This window comes from Dysidea avara, chromosome 11 (genome assembly GCF_963678975.1).
Source record: "Dysidea avara chromosome 11, odDysAvar1.4, whole genome shotgun sequence".
Classification (NCBI taxonomy): domain Eukaryota; kingdom Metazoa; phylum Porifera; class Demospongiae; order Dictyoceratida; family Dysideidae; genus Dysidea; species Dysidea avara.
The window spans coordinates 2,478,767-2,500,013 of NC_089282.1; the positions used below are offsets into that span (position 1 = coordinate 2,478,767).

The 21,247-nt window shown below is 38.9% G+C and overlaps 4 protein-coding genes across 8 annotated transcripts in view; 2 read left to right on the top strand and 2 right to left on the bottom strand.

Moving 5' to 3' along the window:
• Positions 1–2,435, bottom strand: part of LOC136237541 (myosin-M heavy chain-like) — a 26,291-nt gene extending 23,856 nt beyond the window's left edge. The window contains exon 1 of the mRNA XM_066027720.1: positions 2,298–2,435. The gene's annotated coding sequence lies outside the window, so the exon portion shown is untranslated. The remainder of the gene's footprint in view (positions 1–2,297) is intronic.
• LOC136237542 (endosomal/lysosomal proton channel TMEM175-like) lies at positions 2,427–4,114 on the top strand. The gene has a single exon (XM_066027721.1). The coding sequence runs from the start codon at positions 2,465–2,467 to the stop codon at positions 3,980–3,982; it is 1,518 nt and encodes a 505-aa protein (XP_065883793.1). The 5' UTR covers positions 2,427–2,464; the 3' UTR covers positions 3,983–4,114.
• A 2,706-nt stretch (positions 4,115–6,820) lies between these two features.
• LOC136237544 (endosomal/lysosomal proton channel TMEM175-like) lies at positions 6,821–8,607 on the bottom strand. Its single transcript, XM_066027728.1, has one exon. It carries the CDS (start codon positions 8,530–8,532, stop codon positions 7,000–7,002), a length of 1,533 nt encoding a protein of 510 aa, XP_065883800.1. The 5' UTR covers positions 8,533–8,607; the 3' UTR covers positions 6,821–6,999.
• Positions 8,603–20,070, top strand: LOC136237543 (endosomal/lysosomal proton channel TMEM175-like). Of its 5 annotated transcripts, none has more exons than XM_066027725.1 (3): positions 8,613–8,729; positions 17,607–18,071; positions 18,386–20,070. In XM_066027725.1, the coding sequence occupies exon 3, from the start codon at positions 18,407–18,409 to the stop codon at positions 19,982–19,984; it is 1,578 nt and encodes a 525-aa protein (XP_065883797.1). In that variant the 5' UTR covers positions 8,613–8,729; positions 17,607–18,071; positions 18,386–18,406; the 3' UTR covers positions 19,985–20,070. The 5 variants fall into 5 exon arrangements, with proteins under 5 accessions (XP_065883794.1, XP_065883797.1, XP_065883799.1 ...); XM_066027727.1 differs by having other exon boundaries at positions 17,915–18,071; XM_066027722.1 differs by lacking the exon at positions 17,607–18,071 and having other exon boundaries at positions 8,603–8,729.
• The last annotated feature ends 1,177 nt before the right edge of the window (positions 20,071–21,247 follow it).

Below are 21,247 nucleotides of genomic sequence, written 5' to 3' on the forward strand. Positions count from 1 at the left end.
GAGACACACACACACACACACGCATGCACAACACAGCACATGTACAATAACTACAATCAAGAGTTCGTAATGAACTCTTGCTACAATTGATATGGCAAGCCTGTCCCCCTACAATCAGTCACACTCCACATTTTCATACCGGCAACCATATGACCATAAATGAAGAACTTCTCACTAACTAGTGCGGGGACTCTCCCCAATTAATGTACAAACAAGGGATGTCACTAATTTACTCAGTTTTGCCTACACACAGTAAACCTGTCAGGTAAGACCAGTCTGTTCTTCCTGTACATCTTTTGGACCACTCCACCTCAACTACTGGACAACAATAGTTGGACTCTATACTGCGCTTCCCTCCATGCAGCCAACAATACTACCACAACAGATAAATAATGGTCTTACTAAATGTAGTAATGCTTGACTGCACACAATTGATTTGACAAGTGATCTGTTGTTATGGTTGGGTATAAGGCTGGACAAACAATTCTATTTGGCTTCCAAACTATACAGGCTTCATAAGTCTCACAGTTGATGTCAGACAGATGGCATACTGTTCACTGATAGCCTGATGGCTGAAAACAGAAGCAATTTCATTTCTCAAGACAAAATGAAACACTTTTGAAGATGATTAGAAAGTACAACATAACCCTTGAAGCATTTTGTACTTAAAATAATAAAGTAAGTAATTTTATCCACTTGGTAATGATTTCGATACTAAGCTACCCTACTATTGTAGCACATGTGCTGTAATAGTCTCTCATCCTGCTCACTCATGCTTCAATTTCTGTACAACCAAGTAACAACAACCTGTAGTTGTTTTCATTACAAATGTACAGCGTCATTTTGATTCACTAATCCTTAACATTGTTGGTGAAACATTTACGATTCTCTCACCACCACTAAACTTACAAAATAAATTTAATGCCCGCATTATTGGCAGGTACCACTTGTTAAACAAACAGACTACAGAGTATGAGGCTACCAGCAACATAGTGGGCTGTTATATCCTTTTTTGACTTTCATCTACATGATATGATGCAGACAATAGAGAACTTGCTGTAATGGTTACCAGCAAACCCAGCAGCTCTAAACTGCTTTACACAACAACAAAAATTAGTACACATTATTAAGGGTAAAGGTTAGATCTGTTCATGTCCATTACAATAAACCAAGGTTGCTCTGCTATTAAAATATTGTATTTGCTTGCACACATACATACACCGACTGCAATAAATTATCTTACATACTCTGACATATTTAACATATTACTAGGAATTTGGAACATTGCAAAGCTAATATTGTCATAATGGCAGACATGTGTACATACTAGCAGACCCTATCCTTGGGGGCGGTGATGCTTATCGATTGGAGGTTATAAGAACCCTATCAGAAAGGATCTAGTCAGCCACCCATACCAGTTTTGTTCAACAACTTTTGTTGCATGCCAATTTATGTTAACTGACGCCTTTCGTGGCACAAGTACTGACTCATGCACTTTCAACTTCGTAGTACCAACACTCACAGAAGGCATCACTTATCAGCAATTGTCAATTTTCAGAAGAAAATGGTATGGGCAGCTGACCAGACAATTTGGAAGGAGGGCGTCTATAATCTCCAATGAGGAAACAGGGAGACTACATACACATGCCGGCCATTAGTTTACAGTTGTAATTGGGACTTATTTCTGATAAACAGCAACAAAACAATACCAATGTGTATGTTCCAAAAAGTGTGAGAATCCCATCCCCAATCTTCCTTTTTCCACGCCTAATTAGATAAGGAGCTACACTGCACAGTAAATGATCAACCCAACTTGTTAAAATACATCAATTACCACCTTTTGAACAACCTGAATTTTTACAACACAATTTCAAGTAATGAGATCTTCATTTCTATGGCTACAAATTGTCAGTTTGTCCCAAGCCATGGGATCAGGTGACCAAACATTATGTTCACTTTGTAGGTATCAAGTTGTTTCACACGGACACGTACATACATACAGAAGCGTCCACGGTGCAAATTTGTACACCCACCCACACACCGCATGACAGAAACAGGCTTCAATATTTAAAGCGACAGATGAAACAAAAAGAATATGTGTAATTTACACTGAACTACTCTTACACTATGCACGTGTCCAACCATGTTCGAGGACATGTGAATGATAGCGATTAGTGCGTGTACAAATTAGGATACGCCACGCCTATTAGAATTTGACAAGGTCTTTACACCACAACACTCGTTGCTATAAATACTATACCAATAGTACACCAGGATGGTTATAAGTGTACACTTACCAATCATGTGTGGATATGTGTCCTGCTAGTACGCGTGCAGCTTCGATCGAAGTAGATTATTAACCAATGACGGATAGTCAATATTTGCTTTAAAAATATTCGGCAGTCGTTTTCTTTTTTTAAGTAATTTTTTAATTAAGCGCCTCTGAAAGTTAACTGCAAAACAGATGTCTGTACTCACATCAAAACCAGGCGAGCCAATGGCAACGGAAGAAGAGCACACAGTGGTAGAGCATGCAGTAAACGCTGCGTCTGATACGTGGGTTAAAGCTGAACACCACCACCGACACGAATTTCTTGCCGACAGACTGCAGGCGTACAGTGATGCCGTGTTTGCAATAGTCGGAACCATCCTGATAGTCTATATCCAGAATACAGCAATTCCGAAGTTTGAAGAGCATGATGAGAGCCTTCGTCAGCAAATCATACAAGAAACTCCGTTCTACACCGTATACCACTTTACATTTCTGCATATCAGTATTGTCTGGTTGAACCACTCAAGAGTATTTTCAGTGATTGAGAGAGTGGATGATGTATTGATCTGGATGAACTTAGTACTTTTATACATTGTATCCTTTGTACCTCTAACGTTTGGTGTATTGGGTGAATTCAATGACACTTATGCAGGAATTGTGATCCCTTCCTTGCAAATCATAGCAACTAATACGATAATGGCTGTAATAGTCTGGTACGTTTTTAGGAAGAGAAGGTTTTTACCACATGACATGTCTGCACAGATGGCTGAGTACACCAGGAGGGCCATGTACATCAAACTTCTCCTACCTCCAGTGTTTGCCATCTTAGCTATTGCATTTGGTAAGGCCAACCTTCTTACAGCTCAGATCTTTTTCTACAGTAGCATCTTTGTGGTTTTTATGCCAAAATTTGTAGCTTACCTTATGTACAAAAAATGTAATAATCGTGTGAGTTCACTGGTAGTTCAAGCGTTGAGTGTAACAGTGTCCAAAGAGAGAGTAGAATTTTTTACCGATGGTGTGTACTCCATCATAGCCACCCTGGTCATCTTGGACATCACGACAATTGGGATACCATCTCAGGAAGTTGTGGATAGCAAATACAATGGTGACTTACTTGAAGCATTGTTAAATAAAAAAGTCAAATACTCGAATTACTTTGCCACATTCCTGCTTATCAGCTTACTGTGGTTTGTTCATCACTCATTATTTAATTTTATCAAACAACTTAATCCTTTGATGTTCGTAGCACACCAGTGTTCTCTGTCGTTTGTCGGAGTGGTGCCAGCTGCCATCGAATTGTTTGCAGCTTTCTTTAACTCTTCAAATGCCGATGATGAAGTCACAACCATGCAAATTGTAGCTATCTCCATCATGATTGTTGGCTTGTTACAATTTGTCCTATTGGTGCTGATGTACTTTGCTGATGATGACTGTGTTGACAGAGCTATATTTCATACCAAGTCATCTCTCCATCTGTTACTAAAGGTTACTATTATTCCAGTGACTGGCCTGGCAGCCTACTGGGCATCTCTCGGCTCAGTCGATTCTCTACATTATTCTTTCTATCTTATTTACTTTTGCATGCCATTGTTGTTCATTGCGATAAACATTGTGATAAAGTCAACAAGATTACATTCTTTGTGCTGGTACTGTTGTGATGGGCTCAAAACAATGATCAGAAAGCAGTTTGCCAAAGCCAAGTATTAAATTGTTTGGCATCCACGTAGGATCTGTTCCGAGCCACCTGTGATGAACATTTTGGTATAGTAAAAATGTAAGTGAAGTATAAGTCCTGCCTATATGCTTGTTATTTTTGTTGACAATAACAATGTACTGAAAATTTGCAACCATGTATGCATGTGGGTTCTTTGCACAGCAGCTACTAGAGTCTTCACTTGAGCCCTTGTTTTTTTCTTGCTAATAACTCTTGTTACATGGGCCAGCTGCTCAAGTATTTTGTACCGCTGTGAAACTCTTTGAACACAGGAACTGTTTGTCAAAAAAGCACCTTGATACAGGCAAGAACAAGTGGCTTTAAAAGTATCCATACATATACATTTAGTATAAGTGCACAAACATGTTTACAACATGAAAACACGCTTAATTGTTCCACTTCAAAACCATTGGGAGTGAACACATGTTCACCTCTTTGTATGATATACAGGGGCTCAGGTGAATGAAAACCAACTAAACTATAGCCTATCTTCAACATTATAAGCTCTTGTGATTGACTAAAGTATACATGTAAGATCAACTCCTATGCACTCAAAATTTTTGTCTCCAAGCACTTCAGTGACATGCTGTTTTATTCCCAGCAAGCATGTATTCGCTACAATTATTGTTGTGGCTTTTTTATAATATGACTTGAGAATTTCAAACAGTATATGCATGAGGTAGGAAAGTTGGTAAGGTACTTAGTGACTATATTATATGTTATTCTGTTAGAGTATATAGGACTATACTATAGGTGACTGCTCTATTAGAGTATTATAATGTCAAAACTGCAACCCAAATTCTTTTACTTTATCCAAACACTCCAGCATTGAGTTCATAAAGTATAGAAGGTTGTGTATATTTATTTATTTAGACAATCGTCTGGAATAGCTATTGAGTGCTCCAGATGGACTATACTATGTAACAAAGCATGCATTTGTGCCTATCTTTGGTATGGTCTAAAATCACTATTCTACTTTAGCTCCTAAATTTCTGTTATGCCATTCTTATGATCATGCAAGCTATCACGATTGAACTTTTACTTTTTTAACTATATGAATTTGTGTTAATAATACATCCACAGGTATTAGTGTACACGTATAAAATATGTATTCTGCTTGCCGTAATGCACAATTTTTAGGTAGTGATACTGCAGTGACATACAAATTCTTTTCACTACATTCTGTGTTGATCACTATATAGTATGTTCACGTTGAACTGAATCCTCAAAAACATTTAATAACTCATAGATGCAATTACTCACAATCTTAAAATTTGGCTCATTTGTAGTACTGCTTGACCCACTAAAAATATTTCAAAATCTTTTTGTTCAAATGTTTGACATAATATTTATGGCCAATCAAAATTTTCACAATACATTTCCTATGGGGAAGCCATACAAATACAGTGTCCATTACAGCCCTTTCCCGAACTTGTAATGGAGCCAAACCATACGTGTCTGTTGTTGACACCTTTGCTGTTACCAATAATCATCTGGTTGGCTGAAATGTTAACTCTGTTGAGAAAAAATCCACATTTAATTTTTAGCTGTTTTTCAGGATTCAGCTCAACGTGAACATACTTATAGCTAGCTATACATGACAATTTGGCAGTCACTGCATGCTAAATGTAGTGTCCATCACTACATACATTTTATACCTAGTAGTAGTATAGTGACCTTCACTGTATATTCTACTATGTACAACTCTGCGTGGGCAGTTCAAAGGCACCGCCAGTGCCATAATTTGTATATATGGCACTGTTTCAGACTGCAGCGAGTGCATTATAAGTTATAATGCAGTATACAGATATTGCACTGGCTGTGGTTTTGTGCAGCATTGCACAAGTGCCGGCAGCCAAGACCGCTATGACACCTCACCTAATGGGTGGAAAGACACCTCACAGATCACTCAAATTTCTATCGAGCAATCAATCAGTTATACATTTTGCTTTCTGTAAAATATCCATTGTACACAAAGCACTACAAAATTCATCGCTGTTATAGTCTACCATATGCTGTATATGTTCTTGTTCTGTAACAACACATGCATTTCATAAACAATAGATGCAACACTGCTGCTGCAGCTACGTAAGAGCCAAAACACACCATGCAGTGTTTTGTTACACACGTGCGCACACACACAAAATGTATAAGGAATAGCTACAAATATTTGCCTGAAACTGAATATTCTTTAAAAATAAACTTGATATAATCTTTTCATCTGAAACAGTCTAGCTGCATGCACGTGAATATACAAATGCTTTATTACAGTATGGCAGCCTCTCTGATCATGAAATAAAAAAAGTTCCAGTTCCTAGCTCCTGAATGTCTGTTATGACTATACTCAAGAAACCAAAGAGTTGCTGCCAATCCTGCATTGCACACAACATCTATTAACCAAATATTACAGAAAGAGGGAACATTCAGTTGAGATCATAATTGGCTGGGAAGTTAAGCAAGCTTTTCTCACTCCATGTGCACGCGTTTGCATGCAAGGAGCCGGCATGGAGTAAAGGACAGAATAAGCACACTAGCTGTACTAAAACAAAAGTACACTTATACAGAATCATGCATGGTGTGGGAATTCTTAGTTTTCAGCACATTGCAGTTACAGCAGTGGCAGGTACGTAGTTAATCAGCATGTATGTGTCAGTGAGACACATAATATATAATACTTTAGTAGCCATCTTAGCACTTTTTTAAAGATTCCCTGCTTTGGCCCATGGCCACCAGACAGAAATCACAGAATGTCACAGAGATATTTTGGCATGGCAATGCCTGCAACACTTTTGGGCCTGTCTTGCCTAGATGCACATAACCTCAAATGATGTAATTCCATGAAGGACAACACCAACTTAAAAATACCTGAGAATTATTGACAAGAAAGCACATTGCTACACAATACATTCACAATGCATTACTGTATATATAACTATATTATTATAGTCAATCAGGTTTAGCTTCATGTGCTGAATTTTTTACACTCAGATGCATCTCTGGAGTTGACATTTCAAACAAGTGAATACTTTGTTTTATTACGTTGCTTGCCAATCACTGCCTTGAGTCTCTTACAACAATTCCAACACTGAAAATGAAGTGCTGTGGAGTGCATTATGATGTTTATCACAGTCAATAACAGTGGGACACAAAGGTAAAGAACATAGAAGACATAATGTCGAGATTGGGTGGACCCAAACGATGACCAATAGGCTGCTAAGCAAGTGACCGGGACAGTTATAACCTTTAGTAGAAGATGTAGCGATGACTTGGTATGGAATATCGCCTTATCAACACAATCACCATCAGCAAAGTACATCAATACTAACAGCACAAATTGTAACAAGCTTACAGAAGCAATGGCAAGAGATGCTATCTGAATTGCTGTGGCTTCGTCATCAGAATTTGATGAGCCGAAGAAATCTGCAAACACCTCAATGGCAGCTGGTACCACTCCAACAAACGACAGTGAACATTGGTGTACTAGAAACATCAAAGGGTTGAGTTTTTTGATAAAATTGAATAATGAGTGATGAACTATCCATAATAGACTAATTACCAAGAATGTGGTAAAGTAAGTAGAGTACTTAAGTTTCTCAGCAAACAATGCTTGAAACAAATCACCACCATGCTCATCATCTACCATTTCCCGAGATGGTATTCCACTTTCAGTGATGTCTAATATCACCAGGGTGGCTACGATGGAGTATACACCATCAGTGAAGAATTCTATTCGTTCTTTTGACACTGTTACACTAAATATCTGAACAATTAAAGAGCTCACATGATTATTACATCTCTTATCAATAATGTATACAACACCTTTTGGTATAAGGACCACAAAGATACTACTGTAGAAGAATATTTGACTTGCAAGAATGCTAATCTTACCAAAGGCGATAGCTAAGATAGCAAACACTGGAGTAATGAGTAGCTTCAAGTACATGGCCCTCCTGGTGTACTTAGCAACTTGTGCAGTCATGTCACGTGGTAACAACCTTTTCTTCCTAAACACATACCAAACTATGACAGCCATTGTTGTGTTGATAATAACAATCTTTAAGGAAGGGATCACTATGCCTGCGTAAGTGTCATTGTATTCACCTAGCACACCAAACGTTAGCGGCACAAAGGACACAAAGTATAAAAGTAACATGTTCATCCAGATCAATATGTAATCCACTCGTTCAATTACTGAGAACACTCGCGAGTGGTTAAACCATATTACACTGACGTGCAGAAATGTGAAGTAGTATACTGAGAACAACGGAACTTCATCTAGCACATGTTGACGCAGGCTCTTGTTGTGATCTTCAAACTTTGGAATTGCTGTATCCTGGATGTAAACTATTAGGATGGTCCCGACTATTGCAAATACTGCGTCACTGTACGCCTGCAATCTGTCGGCAAGAAATTCGTGTCGGTGGTGGTGTTCAGCTTGAAGTCGCATGCTAGGTGTGTCAGACGCACTAAACATCTCCAATCCCACACCTTCATCGAGTCCCTCTTCTTCTGTCCATAGATCGTATCTATTCTCCGTCGCCATCTGATCTCCTTACACAGCAGAGTGAGCAGACGATGCGTAGTCAGTCACGTGGTTACTACAGTAATAAATAAATAAACTTACAAGCGCTTCTTGTTGAAGTATCGATAGCGCAGATAGCGGGATCCTATTATCTATGATCCCATCGATGATCTACTTGTAAACGCTTCACCTGGCACTCAGTGTTCTCATTGTACAAGGTAGGATGATCGTAAGTTTTTTGTAAGCATGTAGTGTATGTACTGTGTGTGACGTAAACACCTCGAACAGGCTCTGCCTTCTGTGTACACCCTCCAGTGCCTAACTGATAAAGTAGATAATAACAACATTTCCCTACTTAGGTGGCCTCCCCAAAGTTGGCTCCGAGCGTGGCGCTTGGCCGGAATCTGGGTGGCCTGCGGATCAAGTCACGATGGGGTTGGCTTTTTTTTTTCACCCCATCTAGGTATTTGTCCCGTTTCACTTTAGGATATTTAGCTCAAAGATTTTCGCTTAGGCTCCTAGGCTATGGGTAAACACCTCGAACAGGCTCTGCCTTCTGTGTACACCCTCCAGTGCCTAACCGATAAAGTAGATGGGTTGCCTTTTTAAGGCGTGGTCGTTTTACCGTAAATTTTCCACATACTTTCCGAGTTCGCTAAGTCAAAAATACATTACGGCTAATGGAGAAAATGAACGTTTTGGTTAACTTTAGCAAGCAAGAGTTAGCCAGCCTTCAGACTCGAGAACATCTCCATCTCTCCTCTCCCCAGTAGTGGCATGATATACGTAGGACCAAGTGCCCTTGAATACTTCCATGTATCCAGGGTATACAAGTATACATGCATATGCTGCAGTGCTGCTTTGATGTGGACAGGGGACACCAGACCAAAGATCGTAGCTACTTTACACTAAGGGGATTACATGGTATACTCATTGGTAAACACAGGATAACCACATGCACTGGTTTATATATATATACATGAGTATACACTGGTGTACACTGACATAAACAGGTATACATATTCTTCACAGTATTCTGATAAGGTTGGGTGCATAGTCTATCTATGCTGTTACTCTGGAAAGGATCTGAAATTTCTCACCATCTGGGTGACGAGTGTCAAAATTTTCATGCTTCATTTCACAGGATTCTCTCAATGACACTGAAGTCCCTTCCACCACTTCTGATTCCGCGGCAATGATCACCTAATTTTGTTTAGAATGATGATAAAAGATGGACCAAAATGTTTGGCAGTAGTAGTAGTCGTTGTTTCTGTGATTTCATATGATGTAGCATTACAGCAGTTCGCCAGGAGCCCCACCTAGCTCGATTCGAAAATGAAAGATTTCATGCTTTCTTCAGTTTATTTTTGAATATTTTGCAACATGATGGTGCCTACCCCTGCAAGCATCTTGCTGGGGCGTCACTATTCAGTGGACTGGACTACTGGACTGGAACTCTGGACTGGACTACTGGACTGACATATTTTTGGTCTTTACACATTCTATGGTTGGATTTACGGAGTCTTGCTAGTAAGAACCCTTTGGGCACCTGCAGCCCACTTCTAAACACTTCTAAACACTGAAGACAAACAGTGGAATATGCGAAAACTGTCTCTTAATAGTTTTGCTACTGTTCATTATGCTACTATACAACACTTATTCCTTACCTGGTGTGTAGTAATGCACAGTGACAGTGCAGGGAATTCCGGCAGTGAATGTGACAGCAATAGTTAACCAGCAATCAACTAGCCAGTAGACAATATCCTTCAAGATATATCCTTAGAGCAAGCTTGAGGAGCAAGCTAGTCTCATTAGTCTTGCTCTCACTAGTCTTGCTGTTTCAGTGTAGGGGCTTATCAAATAAAGATCATAAGCGCCCATGCTGAAAAATCTCTAATTGGTAAGCCCCTGCACTGACTAGAGAGGTCTGGCCATGCTGGCGAGACTAGCTTGCTCCTCAAGGATATCTCGAAAGATTGCCTACTGGCTAGTTGATCACTGGTTAACTATTGCTGTCATATTCAGTTCCCTGCACTGCCTGCAGCATTACTACACACCAGGTAAGAAATAAGTGTTGTATAGTGGAATAATGAACAGTAGCGAAATTATTAAGAGACAGTTTTCGCATATTCCACTGTTTGTCTTCAGTGTTTAGAAGTGGGCTGCAGGTACCCAAAGGGTTCTTACTAGCAGGACTCAATAAAACCAACCTCAGAATGTGTAAAAACCAAAAATATGTCAGTCCAGTAGTCCAGTCCAGTAGTCCAGTCCAGTAGTCCAGTCCACTGAATAGTAACCCCCATCTTGCTGCCTGTGTATATGAGATTTGGCACTCACTGGTGACTTACATGCACCAATAAAACAACTCTGCTAGCTATAATAGACTAAGCAAGTTGTGTTCTGAGTTTTGTAAGGTTATCTGCTGTTCGGCTGCATTGCTAGTAATTTCAGATACAGAAACTATAATGTCCTATATACTCTAGCTCTTCCTCTCTATAACTATACTACACATACAGATTTAGGATTAAATACTGGGCAGTCAGCTCAGCAGGATACATGATGCATGCACATAATTATAGTATCTTACTTCAGAGATATGTACATATCCATTGCATGCCTGTCTATGTAGACAACATCAGAAGCTTCGACAATACCACCAAGTGTGCTATAAATTCGTAACCTTCACTGCTATTTCCCCACTTTGAAATGGCATAACTCAAATTACATGAACGACATCTTAGCTCTACTTTGATAAAAGGTATCGGTCCACTTGCTAAGTAATAGGTCACATGGGTATACCCATGTATACCAGTGTATATCCATGTATGCCAGTGTATACCGGTGTATACCCATACATATCAGTGTATACTCAGTGTACAACCTGTGTATGCCTGCATGTGTTGCCCACATTGGTGCAGTGGTACTAGCCAATGCGTGTATACCTGTATATCCTGCATACATCAAAGTATTCAAGGGCACTTGGTCCTATATCATGCCATATCTCACTACTTAGAATGATAGACTGGATGATTTTAACTCACCTTGTACCTTTGAAGAATCAAAAACATTTGTCAAACTATTTTTAAAAAAATGGGTTTTTTGTTGACTTCTTGACCAACATTGTAATCATGCATAAAACGGAAAGTCGTGTTTGCTCACATTACACAAGAGACACGCCCTAAATAGGCAACCCGTCTTCTCCCCAGATACTGCATAGCCCAAATATTTCGAGGGGACACATTCAGTTCACTTTTTCATTATCTCAAGGAGCTGTTACGACTGAGAACATTGGGCCAACTGATTTTGAGTTGCTTGAGGAGGCCATTGCTGCTGTTGCAGAACAGAAGACTTTACATTTGGTAACTTTGGCACCCCCAGATACTGTGAACTCTCCTTTAGTTGTTGCTGATGGGATTGCTTCTAAAACTCTGTGTGATGGGCAACCACATGATTTGAGGCACTCTAGTTATCGAGCTCACTACCCGTTAGAATTGTCCCTTATCATCCGCCCACAGTTAGTAGTAGACCTTTAGCACTTTCTGGACCAGATCTATCTGTTTACGAACTGACTTCTGACTTTAATGCTACACACTATTCCAATGATTACCATCCATTCATCTCTTCATTCAATCCACTAGTACCTACCAGTTCCCACTTTTCCCCCTTTACCCTGTATTCATCCTTCCCTACTATGCCCAGCGTCTCCCTTCCAACTTGACTGTATAATTAGTATAATTATTGTTTTAGCTTACATGTGTATGTTGTAATTACAGGGGGAAAATTTTCACTGATTTCGCAGTTTGGGGGTTATCAGCAAAAATTTTATCCTTGAAATATTTAGATCTCCATATAGTCTAATACATTTTAGGAGTGTCTGCAAATCCGCGAAAAATTTATTTTTAGCACATTACTCAACCTCAGAATATTTGCCCCTCGAAAGGATATACGGTAGTCTCGCGTGGCCAGACCCACTCTTCGCGCAGCGCTTATCGATTGATAATTATAAGTGCCTAGCTGCGAGAGGCTAGGCACTTATAATTTTTATTTTTATTTTTTTTTGCACATACATACATTAGACATTAATTTTAAAATCAATTACAAAACTGAGTCTCCAAATGAACAAAGTCCACTGGAGTACACTTTACAAAGTGACCCTGTGAGGATCTCACTCCTCTAATACACTGGATTGCTGAACGAAGGAGATTAAAAGATAAACGGCATCTAATCCACCCCAGAACAGCTGCGTATGGTTCTTTCCATTTCTGAGAAAGTAGACTGGCCAGTCTCTTGTAAAATACAGTGGCTTCATGACCCATTTCTCCTGTAGCAGAAAATACTAATGGGGTAAATCTACTGTGTTCCACTTCTCAGAGTTGTGACTCATAAGCTCTCTTCTTCAAAGATTCATGCTTCCTGTCAGTAGCTTGAGTGAAGATTGGGTCCTTTGTTGGAGGTTGCTAGTGGATTGAAAACTCTGATATCTGTGTAGCACTTTTCAAAATGGCCACCCCAAAAACCACTCATTGAAATATCCAAACATGCGCCATCCTCAACATTAGCTGTCTTATATTTAAAAGTCTCGTCATCCAGTGGCTGCAAATGAGGTTCAACCTCTACATCATGACACACCTCAGTTAAAAGCTCAGCAGTTAGATCCCTCACCTCATTGTGTCGTATTGAGGGACATGACAATGCATGATTAACAGAGAATGCACAGCCACATGCACAGTGAGATGGTGTTCAGGTGGGCAGCCAACCATACCGCAATGCAAGAGCATCTCGAAAACTGTAGAAAAGCCATGTTCCTGCACAGGTAAAGCTGTTAGCCAACTAGAGGCACCCTTTTCTTGTGCCAAACCAACAGCCATCTGAAGCCTAGTTGTAAGCTGAGGGAGCAACTCCTTTGAAAGTGTGGACAAATTCAACATCTTAGATTCCTTGATTTCCATCTTACGTGTGAATGCTGACTACATCTAATATCTGCTCCATAGTTGAAATTCTGTGACAGGATGTGCAGTCGAAATGGTGCTGTAACATACAGTGAGGCTGAGAATTCAGCAAGTGACAAAGAATCAGGAGCAACAATGCCCAAGCCTCCAAATCTAGTTGGCAGGGCAAAAAGTGAACGTTGTAGTGTACCAGGAGAGTCTTATAATTATCAATCGATAAGCGCTGCACAAAGAGTGGGTCTGGCCACTCAAGACTACTCCCCAGACTAGTGTGGTAGCATCTATGGTGAGATCTATGATGGCAGTGGATATCCGTCCGGCAGTCACATTTTATCTACAGCCTTAATAGAAAATGCCCACAAAATACACAATATTTGAATTAGAGTGGAACGTAAGGACACCTGCACAGTCTGTACACTTGGTAAAGTATCCCTTAGCAAGGGGCAGTCACTACCAATAGTCCTGTAGAACCATCTGCGACCGGGATCAAAATCAAATCAAGCGATCAAGAGGTAAATTAGCACTGAATCAAGCAATCAAGATGTCCTAGAAAGTGGTGATTAAGATAGCTAGCAAACAAAACAAGAATTTACGAAGGTATGCACTAAATTATCAAGTAATCAAGGCTGTTTTTAGGTGAAATCAAGTGATCAAGGTATATTTTCATCAATCAAAAACCTTGATCCCGGTTGCAGATGGTTCTACAGGACTATTGGTAGTGACCACCCCTTGCTTAGCGTGAAAGGACACCTTGATAATAATTGTGGGACTGAAGTGCTGAATGGGAAATTATTTTTGATTAAACTCCTCTGTTCGGCATAGCTGATCTTCCACAGAGGAGTGTAGGAAACATAATAGGTACAAAAACAGTATACAGAGAACAGTCAACCACATACAACTAGAAAAACAAAACATCCACACAGCATTATTATAGTGAAGAGACTGGCACAGATGGCTGTATACAGCTTTAGCAAAATCTCAGTATTCCTCAATGATGAGTTATTCAGGTAAGCGATTCCACCATTCAACAGCCTTGAAATGTTGAGTAGTATATTTTCGTTCAAATGCCTGACACAATAGTTCTAACTTTTCACCATACATTAGCCATGAAAGTGCAGTGGCTATTACAACCCTCTTCTGAACTAATGGAGCCAGACCACACATGTCTGTTGTTGACACCTTTACTGTCACCTTTAATCATCTGGTTGGCTGAAGTGTTAATTCTCTTGAAAAAAATTCCATTTTTCATTTTTAGCAGTTATTTTTTTTAGGATCCAGCTCAACTTGTACATAGTGTGCTCATCGTGCAACATCAATGGCCCACTGTGACATTATATGTGCTAACCTTTTTTAGAGTAGGCACTTTTTGCTATAGAGCATTGTGTGTGCATAGAGCATTGTGTGTTCATAGAGCATTGTGTGAGGCATTGTGACAAAGAAAGAGTGGCCAATTAAGCAAGGCTAGACACCGTGACTTGCAGAAGTATCTAGTACCAGATATAGAATGTATTAACATTATGTAGTATAGAGAATTTGTACATTTGGGTGACTTGTGACAACATTTCAACACTGAGTGGTGAATATGATACTTTATTCCGAAAAAGTAGCTGTGATAAGCCAAATGGATAAATGCATTTTATTCACTGCTACTGTGCTGTATAGCAGATACTGAGATTTGTGTATACCAAAAATGTTTCTTTCAGTGTTAGGCACACGTGATTATTGTGATACAACTTTCTATAACATATAATATTATGGTGAATTGGTGACTAGACACTGGAGTCTATGATATGTACGTAACTGGTCTGTAATGGGGATTGTTGCACATTACATTTACCTACTTTTTAAACTTGTATGTACTGTGTGCTGTTGTGCTATGATCATGCAATTTTCTACTCCTGTTAACTAAATGGCATTGTAGTACAATTTGTACAGAATGCAGACATTTCATTCCAGTAATAACCAGTTATGTAATGGGATCTTTCACAACCCCCCCCCCCCCCCCCCCCACACACACACACACACCATGTATGTTATAGAAAATAATCATGTGTGCCTAATAGTGAAAGAAACATTTTGGGTATACATGATATCTGTCATACAGTATAGAGTAGCAGTGAATAGAAATGTATTTAATTGGCTTATTACAGCTATTTTTTAGGATTAAAGTATCACATTCACCACTCAGTGCTGAAATGTTGTCACAAGCCACCCAAATGTACAGTAACCCCACCCTTAAAAATGTGTAAAACCAAAAAAAGTTAGTCCAGTATTCCAGTCCAGTAGTCCAGTCCAGTGATCAGTAGTGCTGAGCGATAGTAAAAATTTTACTATCACAATAGTTACTCATTAAATATCGCGATAGTGAATACTATCCCGATAGTTTATGAAACACTTTGCTCTTAACAAAGTCTTAGTTGTATAGCTATGATTTGCAGTCATATAGAAAGTTATTTTGCATGTACAGGGCATTTGTTAATTGACTGCGTGGGTGGCCAACGAATTGGTATAGCTTTCACAGGCCACTCCTTTGTAAGAAAGCTAACTGTAAAACAGTATATAGAAGGGTTGTTAATACCATTTTAATGCAGAACTGAGCTTATCATAACTATTGCGATAGTGATATCCCACTATCGTTATCGCGATAGTGATTTACTATCGCGATATATCACACTATCTATACTATTGCTCAGCCCTAGTGATTAGACACTACCTCTATAATTCCATGTATGTACTGCTGTCAAAAATAGTGTACCACATCAAAAGGTTGCAAAAAAAATTAACAAACCTGGTCACCTGGTCAATTTTGGGGAATTGGTAGGACCAGAAACATATAATTAACTTTGCACGGCCTCACAACACTTCCCTGTGGTAAAATCCCTATATTGGAATGTTATCACTAAGTTTTGAATACCATCATTCATGTCTCTTCTATCGTTTGGATCACTTCATTTCTATATATACAAATTTGTGCTGTAGCATTATAAACATGTGTGACTGTTCTATTTAAAAAATAGCACATGGTTATATTAGCGGGATTGTTTTATTAGAGTATCTAGAGTGGGCCTTTGTCCTACATGATTTCAGTGGTCCATGCCACCATTTCCATTACTAATCACCATGCAACCATTTCCACTATGCTATTCGTGTTAATAATAGAGAAGAGTATAGCTAGTCTCGCATGGCCAGACCACTTTTTTTTCTTTTTCATTTGGTCGGGAAAAAAAGGTCTGGTCCGGTTCGAATACCTGCACTTGTTCTTAAAATCCTGGTTGTGGTCGGGATTAATTCTATGTGCGCGTCTTAATGCATTCTCAAAGTATGCTTGAATGGCCATTAAGTCTGTCATTGACTGGATAATTGAAAAGATAGGATTCCGACCATTCAGTGACGAACAGGCAAGCTACGATTTTGTAATGTTTAAATTGATTGTAGTAAGCGCACATAGAATATATTCCAACCACAACTGGCATTTTGAGAACAAGTGCGAGTATTCGAACCGGACCGGACCCTTTTTTTTTTCCAATCAAATGAAAAAGGAAAAAAAGCGGTCTGGCCACGCAAGACTGGGGCATGGTGTCAGTGCTCGATTGTTATAGGTGCAGCTAGATGTGTCTGCCATGCATCAACTGTTGTGAGTGCAGTTATTGAGAGGCGTGGCCACTATTTGATTATTGTTATAAAGAACATGCCATGTTCTATTTTCAGTGATGAACCTATTGTACAGCTACAGGGTGTTTAATACCTTTAAATAGTTTGTGGTATCTAAATACAATCCTCAAGGAAAATGTTGATACAAAATAATTATACATCAATTTGGTTTCATTTGCATGAGAGAATCCGTCATTTAGCCTCATTACAGCTGTGGTCAGAATGACAGACCAAATTTTGGGTTTGGGCATTTTTCCCCATTTTTTTCTGAAAGGGCTTTCTTGTTTAACACTGTATTTGATACTAGCTACACTAAGGCTGGCACATTGAATGTTTCTATAATGGCAGCAATTCAGCGAGCACCCTTGGTTTTGGGGAGTATGGGGATCCCTACTATCATACCAATGATCCAAGAAATGTTGGGTCCCTGGATCCTCAGCTCCTGGATCTACTGTTTACACCTATCCAGGTAGTACCTGTATTCCCCTGTGTTAGGCTAGGATCATGGTACAACTCAATGTGCTACTGCTGCTGGCTATTTTCCTCCCTTAATTACTACCTTATAAATGTGTACCAAAGAAAGAGGACTCAATGCATACTGGAGAAGAAAAGTACAGTGGAACCTCGAATATCCAAACACTGATTAACTGAACACTCGATTATCCGAACACCAAATCTACTGCTCAATTAGAGTATTTAGTCAACAAGTGTATGCTTTATTAGAGCAAAGCTCTGTACATAAATGTATGGATGTTCAAATTTACGTTCTGTTTAATTATATGAACACCCTTTCCCCCAATTAGTTCGGATTATCAATTGTGTGCTTGATAATTGAGGAAAATGGTTAACTGCCAGACAAATAGCCTTATGTTCATAAGGCCATACCAAGTTAATCATATGTTTCATGGATTGTTTACCTTCTAGTAGTGACCTGGAAGGTCGAAAAATATATATTAAAATGTAAGTCATTTCAACTGCAACTGACTGTTTTGTTAGAGTTTGTATGACTGCTCTATTAGAGTATCTCAATCTTGTCAGGTGCAAAAGCTAAAGTCCTTCCGAAATTAGGTGATGGAGCTCTAGTTCTTTCCCCTTTGCTGCTACACCTGTTACTGCTTGCACAATATTAAACAGCCATATAAGCAGTCTTTTTTAAGAGATCACATGATTTGGGTTTGCCAAAACATTGACCCGCTGCATCCATGAAACATAAAAGTAAAATTATTTTTGTCATGGCCTAACCGGTATGCCAACACAGTATTCATTCTGTTTAGATTAAATAAAGAAGAAGAAGAATGGCTAAATTGAACAGGAACAGTGCAATGGAGTCTCCAACAGAAGCACGGGAAGAAGAACTTCGCACGGCATGGGAAATGGAGATGTTCAGCCAGTATGACGTGAAGAGTAGACGCCGTGAAAGTGAACATTTTCGCCGGCACGAGTTTCTCGGTGTCCGTTTACAATCGTACACTGATGCAGTATTTGCAATAGTAGGGACAATCTTGATTGCCTACTTAAACCAAACTGTCGTGCCAAGACTTACAGATGGTAGTAACAGTCTTCAGCAGCGAGCTATAGATAATTTCCGATTCTTCTCCGTATATCACTTTACTTTTCTACACATCAGTGTAATTTGGCTGAACCATTCTCGACTGTTCTTAGTAATTGAGCGAGTGAATGATGTGTTAATCTGGATGAACATGGTGTTCTTGTATGTGGTGTCATTTGTACCATTAGCATTTGGCCTTCTGGGAGAGTTCAGTGATACTTATGAAGGAATAGTGATCCCATCAATCGTCATTATTCTCATAAACACAATAATGGCCTCCATGATTTGGTATGTGTTCAGAAGAAAGAGTTTCTTACTGCCAAGTGGCATGTCAGACATTCATGCGAAATATTTTGAGTGGACCATGTATTTCAAATTATCAATTACACCAATATTTGTTAGCCTGGCTATTGGGTTTGGCAAGGTTAGTCTTCTTGCAGGCCAGGTGTTGTTTTATAGCAGTTTGTTTGTAGTTATTATACCAAAGGTGGTTGCCTATTGTATCTGGTGGAGGAATAAAACTGACTTGAACAAACTTATTGTACAGTTGCTAAGTGGGACAGTGTCAAAAGATAGAATAGAATTTTTCACTGATGGTGTGTACTCAATTATAGCCACCTTGATTATTCTGGACGTTACTACAGTTGGGATACCATCATGGGATGCAGTGAATGAAAAATTTAATGGTAGTTTAGTAAGAGCACTCAGTGACAACAGAATAGATTATGTTTATTATTTTTCAACATTCTGGATAATCAGCCTATTGTGGTTTGTCCATCACTCGTTGTTTAATTTCATAAAAGTACTCAATCCTTTGATGTTCTTAACACACCAGTGTTCTCTGTCGTTTGTTGGAGTGGTGCCAGGTAGCGTAGCATTGTGGTCAGATATTTTTAGATCTAATATAAGTGATGCTGATGAAGCTACTGCCATTCAGATAGCAGTAGGTGCAATAGCTATAGTCAGCTTGTTACAATTTCTACTGCTTGCTCTGATGAGTTTTGCCAAAGACAAATGTGTAGATCAATCTGTGTTTCATTATTCTGGTTCATCCTTGTATCTTCTGGTGAAAGTTGCAATCATTCCAACAATCTGTGTGATTGGTTTCTGGTGCTCGATGGGATCAGAAAGCATCCGACGTCACTCCTTCTACATTCTCTACATCAGTATTCCACTGGCTTTCGTCTTTACAAACATTATGATAAAATTTACCAAACTGCATGTCTTCTGTAAGTATTGCTGGAATAAGCTACAAAATGTATGTTGTATATGCACTTTATTCCTTTGTAATTGTGCTTGTATACGTTTTCATAAAAATTTATAATATACTTTGTTATTTGTACAGCATGTAATGCAGTAGTAGTTTATGGACATTAACATTCCACATGTGTATTTAAAAGCCAGTTTGAAATTCTCCAAGTAAGGAAATCTATACAGCAATGCACCAGTCACCTGGTTGTATATCAAGGTAAAAAAAAATTGATTTGCTGTAACCAACCAGCTAAGACAGGAAACTATTCAATAAAGAATTCTGAACTTTATATAAGAATTCTTGATTGTAACCAAAATTACATTACTAGGTGAATTTGTGGTGCCATTGATAGCTGGTTACTTGAGTGTAAGGAAATTGCACTTGATTTGTAGCTAACAACGAGGTAAATAAGGCAGTTGTGACCATGGCTGCTGATTCATGGTGGAAAATGTAAACAAAAAAAATGCTAATAAAGTACATGAATCCACAAAATTTATTGGTTTTAGACCTTCACTTACCACATATGTACAAATTTGATAATTACAACAAAGAAAAAAGATTAGGTGATTGAGTAGAGGTGGTTGACGGCTAAGTGCAATTGCTGGTAGCTGGTTATACAAGTGGCACTGAATTCTGAGGTGTTGCGGTTTTAATGGGTTAAACATTTCACAAGATATTTGATGACATGTGACCAACATCCCCTTGTAATAAGGTGAATTTGTCATGACTATGATGTGTTACAATTCTATAGGCTGCTAAATGTGACCATGCCAGAGTCTGTCTGTGACTATGAGAGTTTGGTTTTGCTGCCGTAATAGACCATGATGGTTTTGCATGCATCCTAATTATTATGACCACAATAGAATAGCATGCAATATAATGCATGGATAATTCATGTAATGAAACAGCCTAATCTTTTAATTAAATTGACCTATACAAAAAATACTCTTTTTGGTGTGTTAATGCTTTTGTACTCTATAGCTCTGCATTTTCCATTTTTCAATTATATCTGTTCTCCAAGAGTGACTGACCATTCTATTAGAATGGCTGACAGTAAAATATTATAAAGTACCTCGATTTTTTCTTGCAAGCAAGGGCCCTGTTTCCACTGCCTATACATGCTTGGAGGTACAGCATCACTGGCTTGTTGATATTTCCCTCCCTGCCATTTAGATACTCACCAACATGCAGTCCTGCATGCATGCATGCATGCATGGTGTTTAGGTTTCGTTTGCATGCAATGAGTTTTTCCTTTATATATATATATATATATATATATATAACAATCAAATGGCTATAATATTATTGACTTCAGCTATATATAGTTGCAGAAAT